At 46.9% G+C, this 25593-nt stretch overlaps 1 protein-coding gene across 1 annotated transcript in view; it reads right to left on the bottom strand.

Annotated features, from left to right (window-relative positions):
* Window positions 1-25593, bottom strand: part of MYO5B (myosin VB) — a 390702-nt gene that overhangs the window by 140264 nt on the left and 224845 nt on the right. The window contains exons 10-13 of the mRNA XM_023207571.2: window positions 20788-21053; window positions 8893-8974; window positions 8215-8355; window positions 283-405 (exon numbers count right to left, since the gene is read on the bottom strand). Coding sequence (XP_023063339.1) covers window positions 283-405; window positions 8215-8355; window positions 8893-8974; window positions 20788-21053 — 612 coding nt within the window. The remainder of the gene's footprint in view (window positions 1-282; window positions 406-8214; window positions 8356-8892; window positions 8975-20787; window positions 21054-25593) is intronic.

Below are 25593 nucleotides of genomic sequence, written 5' to 3'. Positions count from 1 at the left end.
TGTATGTATGCGTATATATATATATATATATATATATATATATATATATATATATATATATAAATGGGCAACTATAGTGCCCCCTGTGAAGTTATGCCTTGTGGTAAGCTTGGTATCCCCTAGAAGTAGAGGGGTGGGTAAAAGAGGATGGAAGGGGAACCTAGCTGAGGCTTCAGGCCATTTGCATTCAGAAGGGACAGCCTTCTCTCTAGGTCTAGAGCCCAGTAAGTCTACTTAGAGAGGGGCCAAGGGAATACCCAAGCCAACGGAGAGGAGAGCCACCTTGTCTGCAAAGTGGACGATGATGAAGGCTGTGTTGGACATGCGGGGCTTCTGGAAGTGCTGGCTGCTGGAGTGCCGGTCGTAGAGCTTCTGAGCCCAGTTCTGGTCAGTTCCTTTGGGGACCTGTAGAACCACAAGACAGGGCAGAGTGCTTTGTGAGGAGGAAGAAGGAAGCCCTGGGTTGCAGCAGAGGGATAGGATCAGTAGGCCAGCTCTATGAAGGTTGATTCAGCCCTTGAACTGGGACCGTAACTGGATGGTGCGAAGAACAATTCAACCATACATGTTCAGGATCCTGCCACGGTGTACCCTCATCCCCTGTGGGTTGGCTCCCGTGGGACCTGTGGGAGCAGCTGAGCCTGCTGGTTGGCAGACACTGCAAGTGCTAGGGAGGATAAGGGTGAAAGCCAAGGTCACAGGAGCAGAGTCACAGCCTGCAGGACCACCTGAAGGTACTTCCCTGCAACCGGGGCTGTGACATCAGCATCACAAACACATCCACCTGCAGTGCCAAGCTTACCCACTCACCCAGGTGAACTCCTGCCACAGGAAAGCCTACCTTCCCTCCCTAAATTCACCTAAATACCATCGTCCAGGTCTGGCTCAAGTCTTTCCTTTCCTGACCACTGTTGATCTCGCTTCTCCCTTCTTTGGAATTCCTCGCAGTCAAGCTCTTACACGTGCCCTAGCATATTGTGCACCCCTGAGTTTTGGGTTTCGTAACTACAAACTGTAAGTTTGTTGTGTTCAAGGACTGGTTGTGCCTTACGTTGCTTATGTGTCCCTGAAAGAACTTAGAACTGGGCTCTGGCCATGCAGTGGGAGCTAAGTACCTAGTGAGTGATCTACATGGTGCTAATCTCTGCATCTCCCACTGTCTAAAGTCAGACTTAGAGGTTCCACTGTGTTAAGAATTCTGAAAGACGGCCCCTTTCAATATATTTATGGATGGCTTTAAACATAAAAAGCATCTTGCTTCATTGAAAATATAACAGAGTCACTGTAACTACCACTCAAATTGTCAAGGATGACAGCAACTCTTCCAACAGGAAGGTGCTCCCTCTTGTCATCCCTGGTCATCGCTGCATACACCTACTGACCAGAAACAGTCCAGTCCTCAGTGACGGGTCACTAATTGATCTGCCCTTCTTTGGTTGAGATTGCATATTTGGATCAGGAAGGGTTGAAGGTGACCCTTGCACTAGCCATTTACAGAGATTTTTATGATAAACTAATAAAATCCGCACCATAAAGAAAATGCTTACATACTTGGGAACCAATTTCTTAAATCCTTTGTAAGCAAACTGATTTTGCTCAAGATTCATTTTGGCATAACTAATATTGAATATTCAGTGCTAAGCACCAAAGGAAGTTCAAGAAAAGAAAACTATCTTGAAGGAGGCTATTAATTGTACTGGGCAGACAATAAAATATATTTAATTCAGCACTTTCTATATATACTGCTTTATATTTGTCTCCAAGCATTCTGTGTTTAGAACCACCGCGTGTGAAGGAAGGAGGGGTCTTCCCAGCACGGACGTCAGGACTGGGTGGGCCAGAGGATGGGCACAAGAGGGACCTAGAAGGACTGGCAAAACTGAGGCAGACAGACCATGGTGGGAAGCCCCACACAGGCAAACACGTAAAATTGGCTAGGAACAAAATCATCTGGCCTTGGAGATGAAATTGGACTTCTGTGAGAAGACTCCATAATCCTACATATTCAGTAATTCAGATTGGCGTGAATTGATAAGCAGAGGAAACGAACAACCAAGGTCAAGTGTAACCATATTTTCTGACAAGGATGAGTCTCTCCTTTTGCTGCCCACTCCATCTCCAACTAAAAATAAGGGCCAGCAGGAATTAACCATGATCAAGAGTCTCAGATGATACAGCTAGTGCCCACAGTGCTTACTGTTTGCCAGGCCATTTTCTACACATTTTAGATCTATCAATTCATTTAACCCTCAAACAATCATGTCAGCTAGCTGCTATGTTTGTAAGCATTTCAGAGATGAGGAAATGGAGACAGAGAGGTTAAGTAACTTGCCAAGGTCACATAATGCGGAAGTATTAGGTTGGTGCAAAAGTAATTGTGGCTTTTGCCATTAAATAGCAGAGCTGGGGTTCCAAGCAGAACAAGTTAACTCTTCTTGCCTGACAACAGAGTTTTAAAGGGCGCCACAAAAGCAGAACAAGGTAGAAGGTGCTTATCTCCAAAAATCTTTCCATAGAAGTAGATTTTAAACAGCCACAGAAGAAAGAAAAAAAATCTTATATTTTGGTAGCTTCTGGGTCATGGATATCGGTAGCTCCATAATATGCAGCTGAACGGAATCGTTTATAAAGGAAATCCACATACAGCTTATACGAACTTCTTTCTGCTCTTCTCAAAGCAATGCAGAGAGAGCACTGAGCCAGGAGCCGGGACTACAGCTTGTTCCTCATCCAGATAGGTTCTGTTCCTCAGAGGCCTAAATCCCTCTGACCTTATGGTACTGACCACTGATCACATCAAAAAGTAAAGGTCCCATCTGTATTAAATGCCCTGAATAGGCAAATCCATACAGAAAGAAAGTACATTAGTGGTTGCCTGGGGCTGGAGGGGGGCAATGGGGAGTAGCTGCTAAAGGCTTTTTTAGGGGGTGATGAAAATGTTCTAAAATTGACCATGGTTGGTAACGGATGCACAACTTTGTGAACATACTAAAAACCACCAAATTGTATACTTTAAATGGGTGAATTGTATGGTATGTCAATTATATCTGATTAAAGGTATTAAAAATACATTAGACCTGATTCCACTCCTTGCTAGTAAAACAAAATAGAAAAAAAAAAAAAAAAAAAAAAAAAGCAGGCATGGCAGTGGGGGAGTGCAAGTTCTGGGCTCCCTAAGTCCCTCTCAGTGTTCCCTGTGGGACTCTAGACAGAAACTGTACTCTCTATCACAGATGTTGCCCTCGCTGGCCTGGGACAGCTTCTGAGGCCAAAGCCTGCCCCCAACAGAGCTGCTGATAGGAGCTGACTTTTAAGGACCCCAAGGCCAACCAGGCACAATGGCTCACACCTGTAATCCCAGCACTTTGGGAGGCCAAGGTGGGAGGATGGCTTGAGCCCAACAAGTTTAAGACCAGCCTGGGCAACAACACAGAGAAACCTCATCTCTACAAAAAACTTAAAAATTAGCCAGGCATGGTAGCACTTGCCTATAGCCCCAGCTACTGGGGAGACTAAGGCAGGAGGATCACTTGAGCCCAGTAGGTCAGGGCTACAGTGAGAACTGTGATGACACCACTGTACTCCAGCCTGGGTGACAGAACAAGACACTGTCTCAAAACAAAACAAAACCAAACCAACCAACAAACAAAATAACCAGACCCCAAGGCCAGTTATTCTATGTCTGCTTCTTTTCTCATCCCTGTCTTCCTGAGCCACTGGCACCAACCTTCCTGGTCACTCACTGTCTCCTTCCATTCCATACTTCAAGCCTTGTACCCCTGCTGACCTCTCAAATCATTGTACCACAAGTACCTCCGGATCCCCAGGCTCTTTAAGGAGTATGCTCTGGCCCCTTCCCTCTTTGCCACCGCAGAAACCCAGCTGGGCCCACCAGGACTCTGCAGTCCTCACTGCTCTCTGGAATGGAGGCAGCTCCTTCCTCCTCACCTGCCAGCCACCCCCAGTGCCGCTTCCAGGCCTTTATTTTTCACCTTTACAAAATAGCCCTCTGCACGCTCAGCAAAACATTAAGTCTAGATGAATCCAACTACCCATTCTCTCCTTACGCATACCTGGGTGGCTGGATAAGACCACACATCAACTCATCTTCCTTTAATCAAGCCCTGCCATGATACTTTTACACAAGTACTGCAGCCAAAAAATAAAATTTCACTCGGAGAATCACTTCTATGGATTAAGACACTGTTCCTAGATCTAAGCAAGAAGTTGATCTCAACAACTCCTAAAACTCAATTTATGGTCTTTAACCTCAGCAAAACACACTCTGCAATTTCTCTTTCTGTTTACTAGTTAGCCATTCCTACCTTCCTCCATTCTCTTCAAGTTTCTGACCCTGCTGCCTCTCAGCAGATGCCTCAGCTCCTTCATGGGGAAATAGAGGCTGTCAAGCAGGAAATCCCAAATTCCTGCTCTAACATGCAGAAACTCATCTTCGCCCACAGCCATCCCACCTTTCTGTCCTTCTCATGGAAGAAAGGCCTCTCTCCTGGCTGGCCTTCCATCCACCCACCCCTGCCTCCTGGGGGGCCACAGTCCACCCATGCCCATGCCCCTCTCTCGCCGCCGCTTCCTCTTCACAGCCAAGCCTCCGAGAGTTCAAACTCGCCGTCTCCACTGCCTCACCTCCCGCTCTCCTCATATTACTGAAATTAGACTTCTGTCCCAACAACTCCGTTGGAAGGAAGTGCTCCACTCAAGGGACTCAAGGGAGCTTAGCCCTCTCCCTGCTAAGCTCCTGGAAGCCCTGTTCCCTCCCGCCTGGCCTACCACATGGCTTCATGGTGCTGCCTCCTCTAGGCTGTCCCCACCTCAGCTTGCACACAGTCTGGGAGACCTGCTGATCTGATCATTCACATCTGACCCCCTTTCCTCTGCTTCGCCCCTGTGGGTTGATGCCCAGAGCCTTCAGGATGAAGCCCAAATACGTGCTCAGGGTGGACATGGCTTCTCATTCTCCCATGGTCCCTACTTGCCAACCTTACCTGTCCCCACCAGGAGTTCCAGACAAATCAGATCACTTCAAGTTCTCCAAGTGTAGTGTGACAAGCCCTTCACCTGGAATGCCCCCCTCATCTGACTGTGCTTGGGAATGCTCTCCCCACGACACTCTTCCTTCTGTCATTTCCTCCACAGCGTTTCTGGTTCTTCGTCATCGAAGATGACACTTCAGTGCTTGCCTGACCCTCTCAAGAAGTGCTGACGTCTGAAGGGCAGGGCCTCATTGCAGTATTCCGTGAACATGTGGTTTCTCGTGTGAATGAATACATAAACATAGCAAGGCCACTTCACCTCCCTCCATCACAGGAGTCACACCTCTACACGAAAGTGCTAGACAAGGAAACCTTTGGGGCCACTTCTTAAGAAACAACAATCCCGTGATCTGAATACAGAGTAAACACTCCTGACAGCAGCCTGGGCCAGGTGAGAAAACGGGGGGTAGGGGGCACTGGCATCCCCACTGAGTGAACTGATTTCACTCCACAGTCCTGAGTGATTTCCTTTCTTCCAGGAAACAATCCTCATCACAGGGCACAGGGCAGAGCCTGTTGCCCCACTCCGGCCTGCCATTGATTGCTCCAACACCTCCAACCTGAGACAGCACCTAGGCTTCTCTCACTAGAATTGCTTCCAGGGTTCAAGGTTGCCTGTTCCTCTGAGAGAAAGTGGACTGATGAATGGGAAGAGGATAGCAGGAAGTGCCAACCCAAATAGGGCTTAGAAGGCAGCAGAGGCTGGTGCACACCTACTTCCCACCCGCCACTGGGCATCCTTGGAGTCTTGTTAAGAGCAGCCTGGAAATTTACATTTTTGACAATCAAACACCTTCTTGGAGGAGTGGACTTGAATAAAGGAGGAACAATTGCAGTCTGTGGCTTGTTTGAGGCCTGTCTGCAAAGGGGATTTTCCACTTCAGGTGGTTTAATAAATACCCTGGTCCAGTCTGCACTCTCCTCTGCAGCTGTGGCACCAGTCACAGGCCCTGGGGAGTGCTCCCGGCACGCTCCCCCTTTAAACCCACAGCCACCCCATCTCCACACCTCTCATTTAAAACCCAGCTCGCTACCCTGTCTGCCACTGCACATCTTCCCCAAGAAAACTGATTTTCCCATGGGCTGCTTCTGCACCATGAGTCCAATCCTTCATTTGACTTTGTGTCTTGTCGACATGGGGTCACAGAACCCAACTGTTCACAGTGCAATGTCATTATTCGCTCTCACCCTGCAAAGTGTCTGAGAGAAAGGGAGGAAAGGACGTGTCTGAGGCTGCTTCCACAGCCCAACACGATCCTTCCCCAGGGGGCACCAAGTTTCCCAGCCACTGCAACTCCAGGGGGATTCCCTAATCTGCTCAGGCTCAGAGCCACTATGTTTTAAAGTCAGGTTCATTGCAGAATAATTTCCATGCAGTAAAACGCACCCTTTCACTGAAGCATACAGTTCAGTGAGTTTTGACAAATGTCGTAACAACTGTTGGTTTAAAATCCACCTGTTACTGATGCTCTATCAGACTATGCTAAATCATCCTGAATTCCCAGAGCAATTAAACCTGTTACAAAAAGTCTCCACATTGTGGACTTTTGTCTTATTCCTTAATGTGGTGTTCACCTCATCTCCTTGGCCACCAGTGTGAGTTTACACATGCCACATCCACAGTACCACCCAGTGTCTTGACACGTCTAGCCCCCACCAGCCTGATTTGCAGGAAACCCAGGCTTTCCACAGACCTGTGTAGGACAAACTGCCTACTCCATGTACCCTGAGAACTGTGTATGACCTTCACCTTCACCACCTGGGGGGAGAGTGAAAAGCCAGGGTCCTCCTTGAGCACTGGCCCCAGGGAGCCTCACCAGCTTAGCATCCCAGAGGCCTGGGTTGGACACAGGACATGGTGCTGACTTTAGCTTCGGGGGTGTGGAGCTGGAGGAGACAGTTACTGATGGGAATCTCAAAAGAGACTGGGGAAAAGGAGCATGACCTTGGCTAAGTTTGGGAAGGGCAGTGGTGGTAGTGGATGCTGAAACCAAAAAAATAAAAGTGAGTCATGAACAGCAGGATGGCCTAGGCTGTGACTTCAGCCATTCAGCCCATGCTACTCAATCTAGGGACAATTGTTTTACATTTACTGCTACCTGTCTGGTTGAGCAAGCCTGGACAAACACTTTGCTACACTGAGAGATTATCTCTGCTTGGATACTAACTCTGAGGATGAAGCCCATATCTCTAGTGAAATGCGAAAAACCTTCAGGAGGTTAAAAAAAAATACAAAAGCTGTAGAACTGGTATATTTTTCTCTGTCTTCTGTTCTATTGTTTCCCTTTCATTTTCAAAGGCAATGAAACTAGGAGAGCCCTTCTGGAAGGAAACACCCTCCTACCAAACCATCAAGCCACACCTAACCCTTTACAGGCAAGATGTGGGAGAGCAGAAAGTAAAGGCAAGTGGGTTCTTTCCCTTGCAACAGCAAGAATCATGTGGCTTTTACACCTGTTGATTACAGTTTCCATCCCTGGAGGAAGCGGTATATATTTACCCCTGTTAGCAATCAACCACTCAACTGGGAGAGATTTTGGAGATTAGATGCAACCCCTATCATTGAGCAGGAAAGCAGAGGCCAAAGAAGTCAAGTAACTGATAAAACCCAGATCCTCTAAACCTTACCCTCCCAGTGCTGCCAGGCAGTCTCCAGGCTGACAAGTCAGCACTCACCCTGTCTCACCAGGTACAGCCCATCAGAAACCAGATGGGGAAATCTATGAATTTCACCTGCCACCATGCCATGCAGCTCTATCACAAGTCATCTGATGCGGCAATAGTGATCCCAGACTTGAGTCTTCACTCTCTAGGGATGCCCATTAGGCATCTAGTGGGCATCTAGTGGGATGCCCATTAGGCACCTAGTCTACCTGGGACATCAAGTCCAAACCACCATCATATCATGCCAACCCATGCCACCCAGGCTCCCCCAAGAGAGGCACACATTTACCAGTGTAGCAACACCTGCCAGTCATGTTAAATGTGCTGCCTTCTAGCATGCAGAATAGTACACGCTTCTAGTATGCAGCCTGCCAATGCTTCTTCCAGTACACTGAAGGCCAGCTGATCACAGATGAAATTCCACCTTTGAGATCTTATGTGATTCCCTCGTACCACATCCCTACCCTAGAATTGAACTAATTTGCATCATCAGTTTTACCTTACATTCTTCATCCAATAGGTCCAAGATACCCAGCTTGGCTTCGATGAGGTCGATACAAGGTTGGTTATCATAAAAATCAATCAGGGTCCAAGGGATCTGTTCCTTCATGTATTCTTCTTGCTCCAGTTTGAACACATGCTATGGCAAGTAAAAAGGTCGCACGAGTGAACTGCAGGCAGGCACACCTTAACATTCACCTCCCCCCGGGGCTCAGCGAGTTCTGGGTTCTCGAGGACAGCAGAGAACTGCCAGATAAGGTTTGGACGCTAAGTCATAGTCATGACTGCAGAAAGGCAAAGCACAGTGAGGTGATTCCTCATTCCTGGGTGGACACTTCCTGGGGGCACGTTAACAATCACCTGAGTTGCTGTATTCCCAATCAATCAAAGGAAGCCCCATGTCTGGCTTGCTGTTGCTTAAATACCCTAAGAAACCCAGGCTCAGAGGAATGGGAGTTATAGCCAAAGAGAGGATCATTTCCCCTCTCAGCGCAGTTGCCTCCTTCAGTTCTCCCTCCTGAGCAGTGGACAGCCCCTTCCGAAAGCTGGAGGCACCACCAGGAAACCAGAACACAGCCAGGGCCCACCCACCTCAGAGGAAGAGAAGTGGCCTGGCTGTCCCTCCCAGGGGAGTCTCCCCAGTCCTGGTACCCCCAGGTCTGGAAACCAAGCCTACCGAGTTGAACTGCTGCTGGAGCTTTTCATTTGCATAGTTGATACAGAACTGCTCAAAGCTGTTTACCTCAAATGTCTCAAACCTACAGAATAGAAAGAGAAGAGAAGAGACATCTCCTTTCACCAAAGGAATCACTGGGACTTCAACAAAGCTGTTCTCACCCAGGTCTCCCCCGACGCCACCACAGAATCCCCATTGTCTCATCTTGTGTTCAGAGAGAGCACTGTTGCAGATGTTAGCACTACACAAAGCCTAATTAAAGAACATACGTATTTTCAAAACTAGAAAAAGTAATGACAGCAGGAAAATTTTGGAAAAGAAAGTTTAAAAAAGAAAAAAGAAAGTCGTCAGCAATGATTCCATCATTCATATTGACCATCAGTTATATCTTGGTGGGTTTCCTTTTAGGAATTTTGCATTTTTGAAAACAATCAGAACTATGTAATGTTTTACTCTTTTTTTTTTTATTTTTTCTTGAGTTAGGATCTCACTCTGTCACCCAGGCCGGAGTGCAGAGGCGCAATCTTGGCTCACTGCAACCTCTGCCTCCCAGGCTGAAGGGATCCTCCCATCTCAGCCTGCCAAGTACCTGGGACTACAGGAACATGCCAACATGCTGAGCTAATTTTCTATTTTTTTGTAGAGACAAGGTTTCACCATGTTGTCCAAGCTGGTCTCGAACTCCTGGGCTCAAGTGGTCCACGCATCTCAGCCTCCCACAGTGCTGGGACTACAGCCATGAGCCACCACACCTGGGCTTACCTTCTATTATCATCATTTAACTTTCCATTGAAAACACTTCCCAACACCACTGTTATGAAGGCATCAGTTTTAACATCTGCCTCATCAACCACCATATAAGATCAGGGCCGTGGTTTAGACACGGAAATTGCAATGGTGCTCAGGTGAGGGGACGGGTGGTGCTGGAATTCAGTCAGCCCCCTCGCAAGCCCCAGAGGGGTGTGTTCCATCCAGAGGGGACACCTTTTCTCAATTCACACAGGTGCCCATGAGCTGGCAGTGGCCCCCATAGAGATGCATCACCATTTAGCCACCCCATTGAGGACATTTTGGTTCTTTTCTCAGTTGTTAGCTGCTATCAGTTTTGTGACAAATTCTTTGAATTCATAATTCTTTCCTTAGGATGCTATCCTAGAGAAATTACCATGTCAAACAGTACCACTTTTCTTAAAAGGTAGAAGCAAATTAACCCCTGGAAAGGTGGAACTAATGTATGTTATGACCCCACCTCCACTTCACAATGTATGAAAATGTCTTGCTCTTCTAATACTGGCCAACAATATTTTGTTTTAATCTTTATTGAGTTAGCCTTTACACACAGTAAAATACACCAATTTTAAGTATATATTTTCATGCATTTTCCTTAAAAATTTTTTCTCAACATCTGTTGATGGAGTGATACATTTTTGATAGAGAATTTTTAGATCAAGATGTTCTGTGAATATGCAAACACAGATGGAGGACATTTTCATCACCTGGAAAATGTCCCCATTCTCCATTCGGGTCAACCTCCAGTGTTCTCCCCATCTCGCCCTGCCCCTCTTCACTGGGAGTCTGGGAATAGTAGTATATCACAGCTCTTCGGTCAACTGTGTAACGTTAGCTTTTTAAAGTCTTTGGTTCCTTGGAGCATAAAAAGTCTGAATTTGAATTTTTTTTATCATTACTATGGTTCAACATTTTTCTTTCTGACTGTACTAGTCATTGTACATCGTGAACTGTCTGATGCTTGGTCAGTTTTGTTGGATTTTAACTTTAAAAATGGACTTACTTGAGCTTTTTGTATTTTAGAATATCAACCTGATCATTCATTGCTTAACTCCAATGTTTGCAATATGGTCCAATCTTTGGGCAGGGAAAGGTGGAACCAGTAGAGGGGAGGATGGGGGTCATGATACACAGCATAGTTGGCGGAGGCAGGGGTCCTCCCTGCAGGCCATGCCGGCTACACTAAGGGGTCTGGAATTTACCAGGTGGCAGCAGAGAGATTCTGAAGGATGTCGAATTAAGAACTGACAACCTGATGTGCATCTTAGAGACCGGCAGGAGAACAACTGTGAGCCCAGGGAGGGTGTGCAAGCCTGGAGGCAGGAAAGTGAGCGAGGTAGTTCTTACTGCAGTAAGAAGCCAGAAGGATCCAGTCAGGGCCCGACACATGCTGCTGGTGGCCAATGAATGGAAAGGTTCTGGACAAGAAGGAAGATGGGGATGAGAGGGCCTCAAATGATCAACTGGATGTGCAGATAAGACCCAGGCAACAGGACTGATGCGGTCACACTCACCATGCTGGCAAGATTGTACACATGTTGGCAGCTTTAGCTACAAATGCATGCGGCTCACCTTAGGTGCTCCACAGCAGCATCAGGCTGAGGGGTGAGAAGGGCAGAAGCCTATGCAGAAGAGATAGACATTTGCCACTTCTTCTCATTCACACACACTCCTCATTCACATATACACACCTCTTCTCATTCTACACTGCCCAATGCACCAAGTGGGCGGCAGTGGCCCTGCTAATGAGAGCCCGCAGAACACTAAGCCCAAGCGCTCCACGAGTTCTCAGCAATGTCCCCAGCAGCCAAGAGTTAGGGTCTATTATAAACCCCATCCTGTGGCCGAAGAAACTGATGGGCAGGGAGACTGAGTAAGCTGTGCCATCCAAGGCCAGAGAGTCGGTAGGCAGAGAGGCAGTGTGTGAACCTAGACAGTCTGATTTCTGAGACCACAGTCTTAATTCAGAAAGGAGGAAAAGTTTCATGAAAAAGGAAAAACAGATGAGGTGGAAGGGCTGTGAATATGGAGGATGATGTCCTAGAAGGAAGTATTTGAGCTCATGGTGAATGCGAAAGGGCCAGTAGTAATACCAACAAGGTAACAGCAATGGACACAGGCTCCATTCAGCCCACTCCATGTCTCTACCCTTTCTGTTCTTCAGTACAGACAACTAAATTTTCTCAGTGTCACACAAAGTGTCGTGCAAGCTCCCTCAGTATGAGCATACTCCCTCAGTACCATCCTAGAGAGAAATGTTGCAGCTGGCCCTGGTGGGGGCTGAGGGTGGTGGTGGTGGTGGTGGGGAGATAGCACCTGTGCAGAGGGACCACCACAGATACAGGCATCAGACACCCAAAGGGGCCGGGCCGGTGCCCAGAATGTATCAGGCTTCTCCTTCCCTGGTGCTCACCTCCCTCAGCAAGGTATAAAACATGGAGGAGTGGGAAATCATTTAGAGATTGAAGGAGTCAACTGCTTGGAGACAAACCACATTAAAGCATGGTCTTTGGCCATGCCCATGTGTGAGAAATAATTCTAGGTTGAAAAAACAAGATCAAAGATGTCAAGTGTATGCTGGGATGAAGGAGGCCACCTCTATGCACTCCAGACCAAGCAGGAGGAGCATTGTATCTGCCAGTCACTGCCTTGAATTGGGGCCCTTCCAGCCCAGATGACAGTCGTAAAGACTGAGCTATGTCCCTTAGAACCTTACTGCCTTCCCTGATCCTCCACCCTGAGAGAGGCTGCTGATGACAGCGAAGCCCCAGAGGAAATTCAATTAATAAAACCTAGGTGGGAGATAAAAGAGCCACCCCAGCAATTGGCCAGATAATAGCAATTGGGTGTGCTGGCAGAGCTGTGCTAAGCTCCACAGAGGATTTAAATATCTCCCACTTGTCATTTTCTAATGGTTTACATTGGTAGCACTCCACAAAGAACATTCTCATTAATTTGAGATGGCCTGAAATTAGCTTGTAATTTTCCCATTTCTAAGGTATTATCTGGTAACAATTCCTCTGCCATCTAGCATAATTACTGTAATGCTGGAGGCCCAGAAATGAATGAGGGGCTCGGGCCGCTCAGAGAAACATCTAAAATGACAGACCTCAGAAAGCCACAGTCAGGAAGATCGGGTAACTTTTCCTTTACAATGGAATTGTATTTGTAGTGATTCCTTCCATCAACAGAGAATACTTTTTAAAATAAACACAATGAATCAATTTATAGTTCACAACATTAAAGTGTCACAAAGAAATTTATATACTCAAGAAAATTGAATTTCTCTTGTAAAATCAATGTTGAGAATATTTAAACCAGAATCCTTGGGCCAGAGTACGGTCAAAACATAGAATAAGACTCGATGCTGAAACGTGGCATCTGGTATCTCAATGGCACAATGATCACGTCGTTTCAATTTCTATTTTCATAGTAGAAAAGTATAGAATGTCCTTCTCATTCTACCTTAACTTCAGAGCATAGTAACGGCCATACATGCCTCTATAAATAAGGTAGTGTCTACTGGAAAGTGAAACTGCAATAAAAAGTCAATTAGTCACTAAGTTAATGATCAACTTCCTTGAACCTCTCACTCCATGACCTGGAGAGAGAACAGAGAAGCAATGAGATGCTTTGAAGATTGGGAAACTCGATGTTCCCCTGGCACAGGTCAAAGGAACTAAAATCTCCTAGCTCAGCCTGGTCTTTCCAGTTTATAAAGCTCACTCTCCAGCATTCTGCCTTTGGTAGACTGAAAAGATATGGACTATAGGTTAGATACAGAGGATAGCTTCTAGGGAATAATTATTAGAAGTCACAAAGAAAATATTATGTGGGGAAACACTCCCTGGAGAAGCCTTTAAAAGCAGGGCCATCATGCATCGGGGTCAGAGAAATGATCCAGACCTCCTTTCAAGGTCCCTTTCCATCTTGAAGCCTATAAAATCTCACAAGGCCACCCTGGGTCTGTCAGAGAGGCCAACCCTTCTGATCTCTTTACTGAATAACCTCGGGATGCTGGTTGCATCCTGGAATGGTGGGGCCTGCATTCTGCTCAGGTGCCTCTCTGTGCCTAGATGCCCCAACTCAGGACTAGTTATTTAGAGACAACACAATCCCAGGCACTGTTCACACCCCAAGGCGAAGGGCAGTTATTCCTCTTGAGTACCTAAATCCACTCAATTTGCCAAATGCTCCAATTCCCAGCTCATCTTCAGGCCTGAAACTCTAATGCAGGACAGGAGAACACCCACTATATGGCGATCCTCTCCCAACCTAACAACCAACTGTCCCAAACTGTGAAGGCTGCAAAGATGAGCAAGTCACAGTCCCTGTCCAGAAGAGCTACTGGGCTGATGATAGGAAACTAGTAGATGAGAACCTCCCCAAGGAATAGAAATTGTATGTGTGGTTGGTTTTTAAAAGACAATGAAGCCATAGTGTTCCCAAACCAAACTGAAGGTCGGGCTTATTCTTGTGGCCCAGTAACAAGATGCAGATGAGCTGGGGAGGAACAGAGTGTTTATTTTCTGCAACCAGTTACAAGGATAAGGCCTGGAAATTATTGCCAGCCCAACTCAAAATTACAAAGTTTTTCAGAGCATATATACCTTCTAAGCTATATGTCTACATGTAAGTGTACATTTATCCAAAGACATAAAGGTAGTGGTGGTAGGGGGGAGATAGCACCTGTGCAGAGGGACCACCACAGATACAGGCATCAGACACCCAAAGGGGCCGGGCCAGTGCCTGGAATGTATCAGGCTTCTCCTTCCCTGGTGCTCATCTCCCTCAGCAAGGTATAAAACATGGAGGAGTGGGAAATCATTTAGAGATTGAAGGAGTCAACTGCTTGGAGACAAACCACATTAAAGCATGGTCTTTGGCCATGCCCATGTGTGAGAAATAATTCTAGGTTGAAAAAACAAGATCAAAGATGTCAAGTGTATGTTGGGATGAAGGAGGCCACCCCTATGCACTCCAGACCAAGCAGGAGGAGCACTGTGTCTGCCAGTCACTGCCTTGAATTGGGGCCCTTCCAGCCCAGATGGAAGATTAGATTCTTCTAATCTATAACTAAGATCTGAGTCTCTAAGACTTTCCTCTGGAGCCTCAGTAAATTTACTTAATCTAAATGGGTCCAGGTGCTGGGGTGATTACCCTTATCTTGTCTCCTGCTAAATCAGAGGTTTGGGGAGTTCCTTCAGACCCCTCAATAAACTTGTTTCTAGAGACCTGGGGAGTTTCTTCAGATCCCACAATAAAACTTGTTTAATCTTAAACAGGTCCTGTTAAGAATTCCTTCCTTATTTTGTCATGCTTTAAGGCCCAGGAAGGGCCTAGGCAAGACTCTTGGTGGACTCTTGTTACATTCCAGCCTTTGTATGTGGGCACTGGCTTTTTCAGCTTTTAATATTTAACTTACCCACTCAGTCAGTGCTCAAACAGTTGCTACAGAGGCCTACGCTAGTGAGACCTGGCCTGCCACAATAGTGTGGGAGTACTGGCATGGACAGAGAGAAAACGGAACTTCATCTGAGCCTTGGAAGCACAGAGTAGTGTCAGGCTACAGGCACACTCCAAAGAGCCACCTCAGAACAATTCGGGAAGGTTGAGCCTGGCTTTAGAGTCCTCTTGAGCTATGAGGCTTTCTTAAGAGGCTGGGAGACTCCAGGGTGAAGCCAACAGCTTCCGATGATCTGCAAGGTTTGAGAACACTGTGGCCAGCCATGCATATCCTCCCTGAAGAAGGCATGTCCAGGGATTTTCTGGGCTGTCCAGGGCTGGATCACTGTCACAGGCTGAAGGGTTAATGCAATCACTGATTTCTCCCCCTCCATTTTCTGTGAAACCTTTTGATACTGGCTAGAGAGGAGATGCGTAGCCTCCAAATAACTATTGCAGCTTTGAGGTTGAGGTTATTTATAAGATTATTTTGGAAAGCGAGACCAAGAAAACTAAAGCAAAAGAATATTTTTTTTCCTCACCAAAGAAAGATGAACAGTGGGTCTAAGAAGTTTACTTGAAATATATCATTGTAGTCAACCTACAGAATGGGAGGAAATATTTGCAAATCATATTTCTGATAAAAGATTAATATCCAGAATACGTAACAACTTGTAAATGAATATGTAAAACTCATTCTGCCCACTCCCACACTGTGGAGTGTGCTTTCATTTTCAATAAATCCCTTCATTCCTTCCTTGCTTTGTGCGTTTTGTCCAATTTTTTTTTTAATTATACTTTAAGTTCCAGGATACATGTGCATAACGTGCAGGTTTGTTACATATGTATACTTGTGCCATGTTGGTGTGCTGCACCCATCAACTCGTCAGCACCCATCAATTCGTCATTTATATTGTCCAATTCTTTGTTCAAGACGCCAAGAACCTGGACACCCTCCACCGTTAACAACACAGTGCTGGAATTATAGGCATAAGCCACCGCGCCTGGCCTTAAAAGCATTCGTAAATATACCATTAAAGAGCACTGATTAGAGTTGGATGCTAATTTATTATTAGGAAGTACCACAAGAAAGTAACAGAGGACTGAGGAGGATATAAAATCCCCGGAAATCCTATGTTCTGCTTCCTGGGGCCAAAACTTCCCCACCTTCTACCCCCATTCTCTCCCCAGCTGTTCCTTGGCAGAACACACGAATCTGCTACAGCCTGTGTTGCTCCCAGGCCAACTGTCCTCAGCAAGAACGGGCTGGCCATAGCCAACGCCCTCTGCTACCTTGGCATCTTGAAGGCTGGAATCAAAGACAAGCAAATGTGTATTTTTCCCAAATTGAAGCCATTTATTTCTTGTTGCCTCAAGGAGAGGACAGGAATAAAGGATTAGAGACTCAAGGGGGAAGAGAGGTATAAAGGATTAGACACTGCAATCAATCAGGCCTAGAGAGGCAAATGCAGGTTAATGCAACCTGGAAAGGGAATCCCAGCCAAAAGCTGCCAGGATATCCTCTATTAATTTCTATGCCCTGCCTGGTCAAAAATGCCCTGAAGGCAACTTCACAGATCCTTGGTTAAGGTGAAGAGCTCAGCTTGGGGTGGCTAAATTGCTCTGGGTACTGCTTGCTTTGCACTTTTTTCGGAGCTGGGTGGGACAGAGGAGACAGATGTAGGGAAGCTTCCACCAGACACTGGGTGTCTGGAACTATTCAGAAAAGCCTCAGGGAAGGGCCTCTGAGCCGAGGACTCACCATAGTCATGGTGGAAGCAGCTGTGGCCCATGCTAATTTGTTTAGGAGCCCACAGCCTTTTCTCCTCTACAAGTTAACTATGAGTCAGAACACAGTGATGGGGAGAAATGTGTGTATACGATGCCGGCGTGTGCACTGCTTGCTGAGAGAGAAATGAGTGTGTATTCACTCTGGCTGCTAATTCTGTAGTAACATTTAACACATTTATGGGAAAAAGTGGAATGGCTCATGTTTGGTACAGAATTACTTCAGTTCACGAATGAGCTTCACTGGCAGGCCAGTAATGCCTGCCAGTGACTGCAGCTCATCCAGGGACAGTTATCCCAGTGGAAGAAATCAGTGGCCACTGGTGGGGTCAAGGGAAAGAAGGGCAGTTCCACTCTCATTTCCTAGCTTTGCACATTTCCAACCTGAGAGGGAGGCAATGCCTTGTTCCTTTCCACTTCATGGATGTGGCTGGCTGTATTCAGAAACTCATCCCAGTATTCTTTCTGTTCTCTCTGGACTCCACTTTTGCCACTCTTGCTCAAAAGAGACAAGGAGAAGTGAGAAAATCAAAGACATCAGGTCAGCCCCAGGGCATCCTCTATGGGTACTCAGGCATCCCCACACTCCTGCTAAGAAGGAGTGAGACAATGGACAGATGGTCTTTTCCTCCAGGGTTTGATGGTCAGGGATATGAATAGAAAACTCAAAAAATAAACAATGCTTGGGTTTTCTGATGCCACAGAGGATGAAAAGGTCCTTAGAATCACTTCTCATAGTCACGAATAGAATAAAGCCTAACGACTGGAATGAGTTTGAACTGGGAAGGAGGTGAGTAGAAAGGGCGAGAAGTGGGGCTGAGTGTGGTGCCCACTTCCAGGTAACCAAGAAATGACCACATTAAAAAACAAAAAGGCAGGTTTGTTGGGTTTCTGGAAGGTGTGTGAAGTCCAAGGGAAATAAGGCAGATAAGACACTGTAAGTGGAAAGGGGCAGATGACAGTAAACAGTTCACACACGCTAACCCAATTCTCCACCTAGGGTTCTGTGTTGTTTTCTCCCAGATTAAGAAATGATGTCACTGATCTGATAGATTAGAAAGTACCTCCAGACTCAAGCCACCTGCTCTTCTGTTAAATTGTTGATTTTAATCTCCTAAGAGTTCTTTAAGAGTTCATTACATACCCTCTTACCCGAAAGAGAGCCTGGGCCAGTCCACATTTGTACAATTTCTTGGTGAATCAGACCATTGAGTAGCATGCACTTCCACATTTAGGGCATGTATGTAAGTGCTTTCTTGGCAACCAATGGCCCAGGCATACAGCTAGCTTTTTTACTCTGAATTCCCTTGTATCTAACTTGTTATCCTTAACTCTGAGAGAGTGTGAACTCAGCACTGCATTGAGCTACAGAGGAGTAACCGTGCATGGGGACTTATTTCTCTCAAGAAGAAGTCACTTTTAAAATATGACAACTTTATAACCAAAAAAAGTGAACTGGCATCTGAGAAAGAATAAAGATTAAGAAAAAAACAACATAGCATGCCCGGAAGACAGCACAAAGGGTAGGAAAATTCCCAAGAACGGCCTTATGCTGATGGCCCTGTGTCGGGACCCTGCCCCCATGGAAGAGCTGTCAGATGGTCTCAAAGGAGCCTGGAGGCCACTCTGAGCTGGAGACACAGGTGAGGAGTTGGCACTAGGAATAGGAGACCAAGTCCTCCAGGTTGCCACCCCACCCGTGGAAAACTATTGTTTTCAAACCAGACAAGCCATCCTTGGGATCTATTTCTCCCCTTTGGGCAGTCACAGGATGTTAGAGAAAACAATTACAAAAATTAAATGGCAAATATAAACACAAAATCCCAGCTTGCACAAGCCGGGCTGACATCTGCGGACTCAGCAGCCCCAGAAGCCCAGCTCACGGAGGCCTCCTAAGAACAGCAAAAAAACCCAACGGAAGATTGCAGGGCAGGGAGGAAGCAGACTACTTAAATTCAAGGCATTATTAAGATGATATATAAATACAACAGAACTGAGGCATGATATTTTATGTAGTAGTAGTAGTACTGAAATCATAAAATTTTTACATGCTATTGATGAGTCTGCATGTTAATCTTCCTAAATCAAAACCTCAGTAAAATTAGATCCTTCTACAAGTGGATTAAGGGAATTGGGTCAGACGCTGTGGCTTGGGTTTCCCCAGCTCTTACTTGGAAGGCAACACCGAAAGGTATTTTGGGATATCCAATTACCTGAAAATACTCAAAGTAGAGAGAACAACACAGAATTAATGATTGACAATGAGGCTGGAAATTCCCAGAGAACACACTGTTCTATGCTCTCCAAAGAGCAACTACAAGGGCTCAGCACAAGGCAGGCACTCGATGGACCAGAGGAGAAGGGGCCTGCCGGGGGTCATGCAGCTGAAGGCCTGGGGAGGATGCCACTTCTCACCTCCCGCTCTTGGTGATTCTCCACTGTGTGCTCCTTATCAGCAAGGAGGTTTGCCTTCACACTCTGCTCCTTCCTCACATCTTGGTTGCACTCCTGTTCCCAAAGGTGCCTCCCTCAGTTTCCATATTCTACCCCTGTTTAAATGATCCAGTTCAAATCTTAGCTCCCACATAAAGCTTTCCCGACTGTGCAAGTGTGTCCTCTCCAGCCTTGACACTTGTACAGCACAAAGCATCGAAACCCTCAAATAGACCCTTCCACAATTTCTTCTGATGCCTCTTATGTTACTTAACTCGTGCACGAGACAACTCTAGCATGTTCCTGAGGCCTTTGTGATGGCAGAAATCACAAAGATTGCCTTCTTTCTTCATAGCATGCAACATAGTTCAATTTGAAACTGAGGGATAAGAAACAGCATCAGAGATGTAATTAGGAGAGCCTATCTCTGCATGGGGAAGTGGCCGCTTCTACAGGGGACTAGCCTTTACTCCAACCTCATCATAAGATGAGCACCGGCTGAGTTCCAGCCTGCTAAGCAGTTGTTCGCACCAGAGTATCACTGTTCTTATGACGCTTCACTTCTATGGATCTGAATTTCTATTTTAAGACTCCATGACTTCTATAATTTAAAGATCCAGGAGGATTTAGTCTATTGTTAGCTTAAAGAGGACAGGACATTGGTCAGAAAAGAAGTGCGAGGTAGGTTGCAACCCAGTTCGTGTTAACTTCAAACAAGGACCTAGAAAGAACCTCAGGGAGACTGTGGCTCAAAACCTCATTTGAAGCTACAGAAATGAAAGACCAGAGACGGGCTGTGATCTGTGGAGATTCACTCAGCTGGTTGGTGACAGTCTCCCGATGGCTAGGCAAGTACCCTTTCACCACACCACGGTGGCTCTCCCTGCCAAAAATAAAGTTATAAATAACAGTCCTTTCAATCAGGCTGGAATTCTGAAAGGAAGAGAAACCTCAGGAATGACCACACAAAACATAAATCTGCACAGCACTGGACAAAATTATGGTATTAATAGCCACCTTGACTGTTACAGTCAATGAGGTCAAATGGTAGATGGAAATAAAATATTACTGAGATACAGAACTTGAATCTAAGTTCCATTTCTCACAGTAACTTGCAAAATCCCATTGGGCAGGTCATTTCCCTCTCCAGGCCTCACTTTCTCAGGTGTAAACACGGATGCTTACAGAGTTTCTCATTGGGGAACTCCCGGTGTTTTGACAGGTCCATTCTTGCTTGGGGACTGTTCCCTTACATTATAGCCCACTAAGCCTCCCTGGCCTCAGGCCCCATCATTGTGTCAACTAACAATGGCCCCACACATTTTAAACTGCCCTAAGTTGAGAACCACCAGGAAGCTCTCCAAGGCCCCCGCTGGCTGTAAAGCGCCAGCAGGAAGCCACCCCAGGTAGCAGATAGAGTGAGACAGGCAGCAGGCCTACCCGTAGATGTCCAGGACCCCGATGAAGGAGTGCTGCTTGAGGGAAGTATGCAGGGCCTTGTTGATGTGCTCCACAATCCAGCTGAACAGCTGGGCATAGATGTGCTTGGCCAGGGCATTGCGCGCATTGATCACCTGCTGCAGGGACATGGTCTTGACATACGTCTCCGAGGTGGTGACCAGCTTGCGATGACACAACCACTGCTCCATCTGACTGTGCTCCACCCCTAGTAGTCGGCAGAAGTTGCTTAGGTGTTCATCCTGGGGCTGTGGGAGATGGAGGAGATAGGTTCAGGAGGAGTGTGGGAGACAAGCTGCCCCCCACCAGTGTCTTCCACCCTCCCGCCCAGAGGGAAAACAAGCCAAACCCAAGGCCTCCCAACCCTCCAGAATCCCAGCACATCCCCTGCTGCCAGCCCAGCAGTCTCTCTCTCTCTCTCACACACACACAGACACACACCCAGACACACAGACACACACACACACACAGACACACACACGCACAGACCTAAGTGGAGATGACAGAGCCCATTAGAGAGCAATGCTCAAACTGATCATTCCACCTGCTAATGACCAAATTACAGGACTTTCAAAACCAAAACATTCTCCATCTTTCTTGTCCCCTCCCTCCATGCCAGGCTGCTGCTGCGTAACCAGTAAGAGGTGAGTCCCTGAGTGAAGGGAGCAGAATGAGAATCGAGAGCTTATGACCACGCAATCCATTTGGAGTAACAAGCATATTCACACCAAATGCAGTTTGCACCTGCTGAGGTCTGCATGCAGTGCTTGACCCACAGCCCAGAAAGCAACTCTCTTCCTCCCTCTTAGAATTCCTCACTTACAGGCATTGCCTTTGAGGCACCCCATCTAACCAGCTGCATGCTCAGAAACAAACCCCAGGCTCCTAAGATGGAGGGGCCTTCAAAGGCACTAGCCATGTCCCTCCCTTAGAAGTCAGTTCCCTGCTCTGTAAAGTAACAGGATGGGCCAGATCAATGATGCTCTTCTGGGTGGGTAGCTTAAGTAAGAATCACCTTGAGGAGTTTTTGAAATTGTATGTGATACCAGTGAGTGGTTCCGATGTGCTGGGTAGGAGACAGGCTGAAACGCAATGGACAATGTCGCTCCCAGCACTGCCCCTGTACTGTCCTATGCTTTTAAGCAGGCTCGCTTTCTTCTTAGCCTCAGTAATGATAAAATCACAGAAACTGAACTTTCTCCCCTGCAAACAGCAAGTGTTTTAAGAATGTAGACAAAGTTCCTCAACGTGGAAAGCTAAGATACATGGCAAAACCATGGACCACATCGTGACCTGGGAAGATCACCTGGAACACTTCCGCCGATAATATCACACATGCTCAGAGCTGGAAGGAAACGGCAATTTCCCCAGTTTAGGCCTTTTTTCCTACAGGTAAAAAGCTGAGCTGAGCCCCAGAGAGGTACAACTACTGAACCAGGCCCCTGCCCCACCCCCAGCACAAGGCTTCCACCACTGCCCTGCCCAATGTATCTCCTGCCTATCCAGCTGCCTCTAGGGACTATGTGTAAGTCTTGACCCTCATTTACCCAAATACCAATCACATCACCTGACATTTGAGTCACTGGAGAGCCACATTTCCCACAGGGTCTTGTCTTCTTTCACCAAAACGTATACATTCCTTGGATAATCCTTGCAGCCCACTCAGGGCACTATGAGAAAACCTGCTCATCGTTGTTATTCATTCTCTCACCTGTTATTCATTCCCTCATCTGAATACACCTGGGAAAGCTGGTAGCCCAGCCTCAAGCCTGCTGGAGAGCTTATTCATGCTGAGGTCGAAAGGGAATCCTTCAGAACATGATGTGCCATCTCCTGATGGCCCTCAATTGCTTCTGGGACTCATTTTCTGATGAGGCTGTCTTGCAGGATTTAAATGAGGGCTTAATGAAAATTAACACAGATAACTGTTTGATTTCTCCCTTAACACCATATCCCCAGATAACTTTATTCCTCCTATATATATTTAAAATCCATCTACCCAAAACAGTTATAAAATAATAGAACGCCAGAATAATAGAATCCAAAATCACTAAGGCCACTGTTTTTCCAATGTACAGTTTATGGAACAGTAGTTGCAAAGAATATTAATTGGCTTTACTTAACAGAAGGAGAGGCTAGGACCAGGTTAAACACAGCTGAACTGGTTTAATACACCATGTAGCACCAAGCGATAGATATTTTAAGAAGCATTTTTGGAAAGTATTTGATCAAAGAGTGCTTATGTTCTTCAGAAATTACATTGTAATCCAATGTCCCTTATTACTCAGATGAAGCTGAGTGAGGCCTCCTGACCTCTGGCCCAGAGCTCCTAACCCCAGGCCGGCAGGACAATCAGCTTGGTTTGGGCTAGGTGGGTGTGGAGAAGCCCCCATCGTTTCACACTCATTGGAGAGTTTCCATAGCTACTTCTCCTGGCCAAGATCCTTTTTCTCTGAAGCCAACCTGTCTCCCCCTTCCCTAAACATAAAGCCATATGTGGTAGAGTTAAGTGCATGGGGACCGCTTGGCAGGCAACAAGTTCAGAGGTGGCAAGCGTCCAATTTGCTCATCTGACCTATTTCCAAGAAATTCTTAATTGCTAGGCACGGCACTGCAGATGGATTCCCAACATTTAAGTGGCCTGCCAGCAGCTACCATGACTGCCCAAGACATGCCCATGGGCACCCTCCCCTCCCTGAGGCCTCGCGCTGTGAGTGCAGTGGAGAAAGCATGAGTTAGAGACTTGTCTGAGAACCATCCTGGGGACCAGCTTTTATCCACCACAGTGGGGCGGGGCTTGATTTTCTCACCCTCTTCCGACTGTTGATTAAAGGTGCTGACTGAAACTGATTTAACATCGTGCAATTACATTTAGGCAAAATTAAATGATGCTAAATCCATTAAGAATAGCCAACATCATAGGTAGCAGATTAGTTTTATGGGCCCATATTGCTAAATTCAAGAAACAAATTGCCTTTGGTGTCCATGCAATTGAATGCTGTTGCATCTCCAAGGTAACCCTGGCAGTCATGGAGCACATTGTCATGCTTTAATTAAAAATAAAAACTACTGAGCAGAAGGCACACTGCTTATGGAAAGACAGCCTTTCCAATAGGAGGCCCATCCTATGTGCCCGAGGAATAAACCACAATCAGTGGGGCTCTCAGTAGCAACTACTTAACGATGCATTTCTCAAGCACACATTCTGTGCCTGGCACTGTGAGGGCACCAACGGGGCCCACCAGGCAAGCAGAGGGCAGTCTCCTCCCCAAGGATTTGCAGTCCAGCCAAGGAAGCCGGGCTGGCAGGAGTGAAGGGGACTGAACACTGCCTGGGCCCTGTCCCACCTTTGCCATTGTTATTCTGACCTCAGAGAAAGAGGTTCCCCTCTCTGGGCCTTATTTTTTCCTCCCCTGTACAGCAAGAGGGAAGCTCTTAAGGTTCATTCTGGCTATAACAAGGCTGATACTAGACAAGGACTCTCTCACCATGAGCTCTGTGCTAAAACCTTTCCACACAGGGCTTTCTGGGATCTTCACTCCAGCACTGAGGCAGGTGGTCATCCACACTTTACAGAAGAGGGAACAGAGAGGTTAGCACACTTGCCCTAAGTCACACATCCAGGAAGAAGAATCAGGATGTGAACCTTAGCCATCTCGACTTAGAGTCCTTGCTGTCCACTAGTTATCTGTAGAGCTCTGATTGCAAAACAATGGAAGACCAGCCTAGACCACAAACCTGCACCCAAATGCCTTCTGGAATTTCCTGCCACCTAGCAGAGAAAGGGCCGCCATACCAGGCAGCAACCAAACCTCAACCTCTCAGGCTTCCTCCCTCCTGCCCCCATCCCGCCCCTTTACCACCTGCATCCTCCATCCATGCCTTCCTAAGAGGCCCTGATGTTCCCACTCTCATACCACCTCCACATAAACACTCAGTGGTAACTAGAGGGACAACAGTGAGCCCAACAGATATAGTCCTAATAAACATTCACTTCCCTTCTCACCTGAACATTCTCCGGAGGCTGGGTGTGGAGGATCAACCGTAAGATCAGAGACACTCACTTACAGGCTCAAGCCTTAATTTTGCTGGTCTCACCCCGCAATGCAGGTAGGAGCCCAGGGACTCCCCAGCCCTGGTTCTCATGCTAACCACCAGCCTCACTAAGATCTCAGAGTTGCCCATCCACTCTTACTCTCCTGTGTGCCACCTCTGAGGCCTGGAGAGCCTCAGTCATCCATCCCTCTGCTTCTTGGGTGCCTGGTGAGTGCTGAGCACCACAGTAGACAATGGTGACAGAATAAAGAGTGAGAACTGACCCTACCCTCTCAGAGTTTGGAGTGTCGCAAAGGAGAAAAGTAGGCAGCAAGTAATACACACACACACACACACACACACACACACACACACACACCGCTCAGCCCCACAGAGGAGAGGTAGGAACCCATGAAAGAAGAAGTGACCTGCGAAGGGCCTGGGGAGGAACAGGGTGTTGGGTGGGCTGGAGGTCCACAAACTGCAGGGCACATCTGTCACCTTTCTTGCATCTTACCAGCCTCAGCCAGGCATTGGTCACTGCAGGTGTTCCCCATCTCACCCGTCCCTGACACAGAATACAGCTGCCCTAAGGAACCACGGGACACTGACTGAGCTGTGTGCATGGGGAGGCACGGATGCTCTATGCCTTTCTCATCAGGGGAAAGACATTGGGATAATACATCACTGGCCCTAAAGACTCAGATTATGGGAGGGTTTGTCCTGCACTGGAGGCTCCTCCACCACTCCCTG

This window comes from Piliocolobus tephrosceles, chromosome 18 (assembly GCF_002776525.5).
Source record: "Piliocolobus tephrosceles isolate RC106 chromosome 18, ASM277652v3, whole genome shotgun sequence".
Taxonomy (NCBI): Eukaryota; Metazoa; Chordata; class Mammalia; order Primates; family Cercopithecidae; genus Piliocolobus; species Piliocolobus tephrosceles.
Note: the sequence above shows the minus strand (reverse complement) of the source record. Positions and strands in the feature narration are given on the sequence as shown.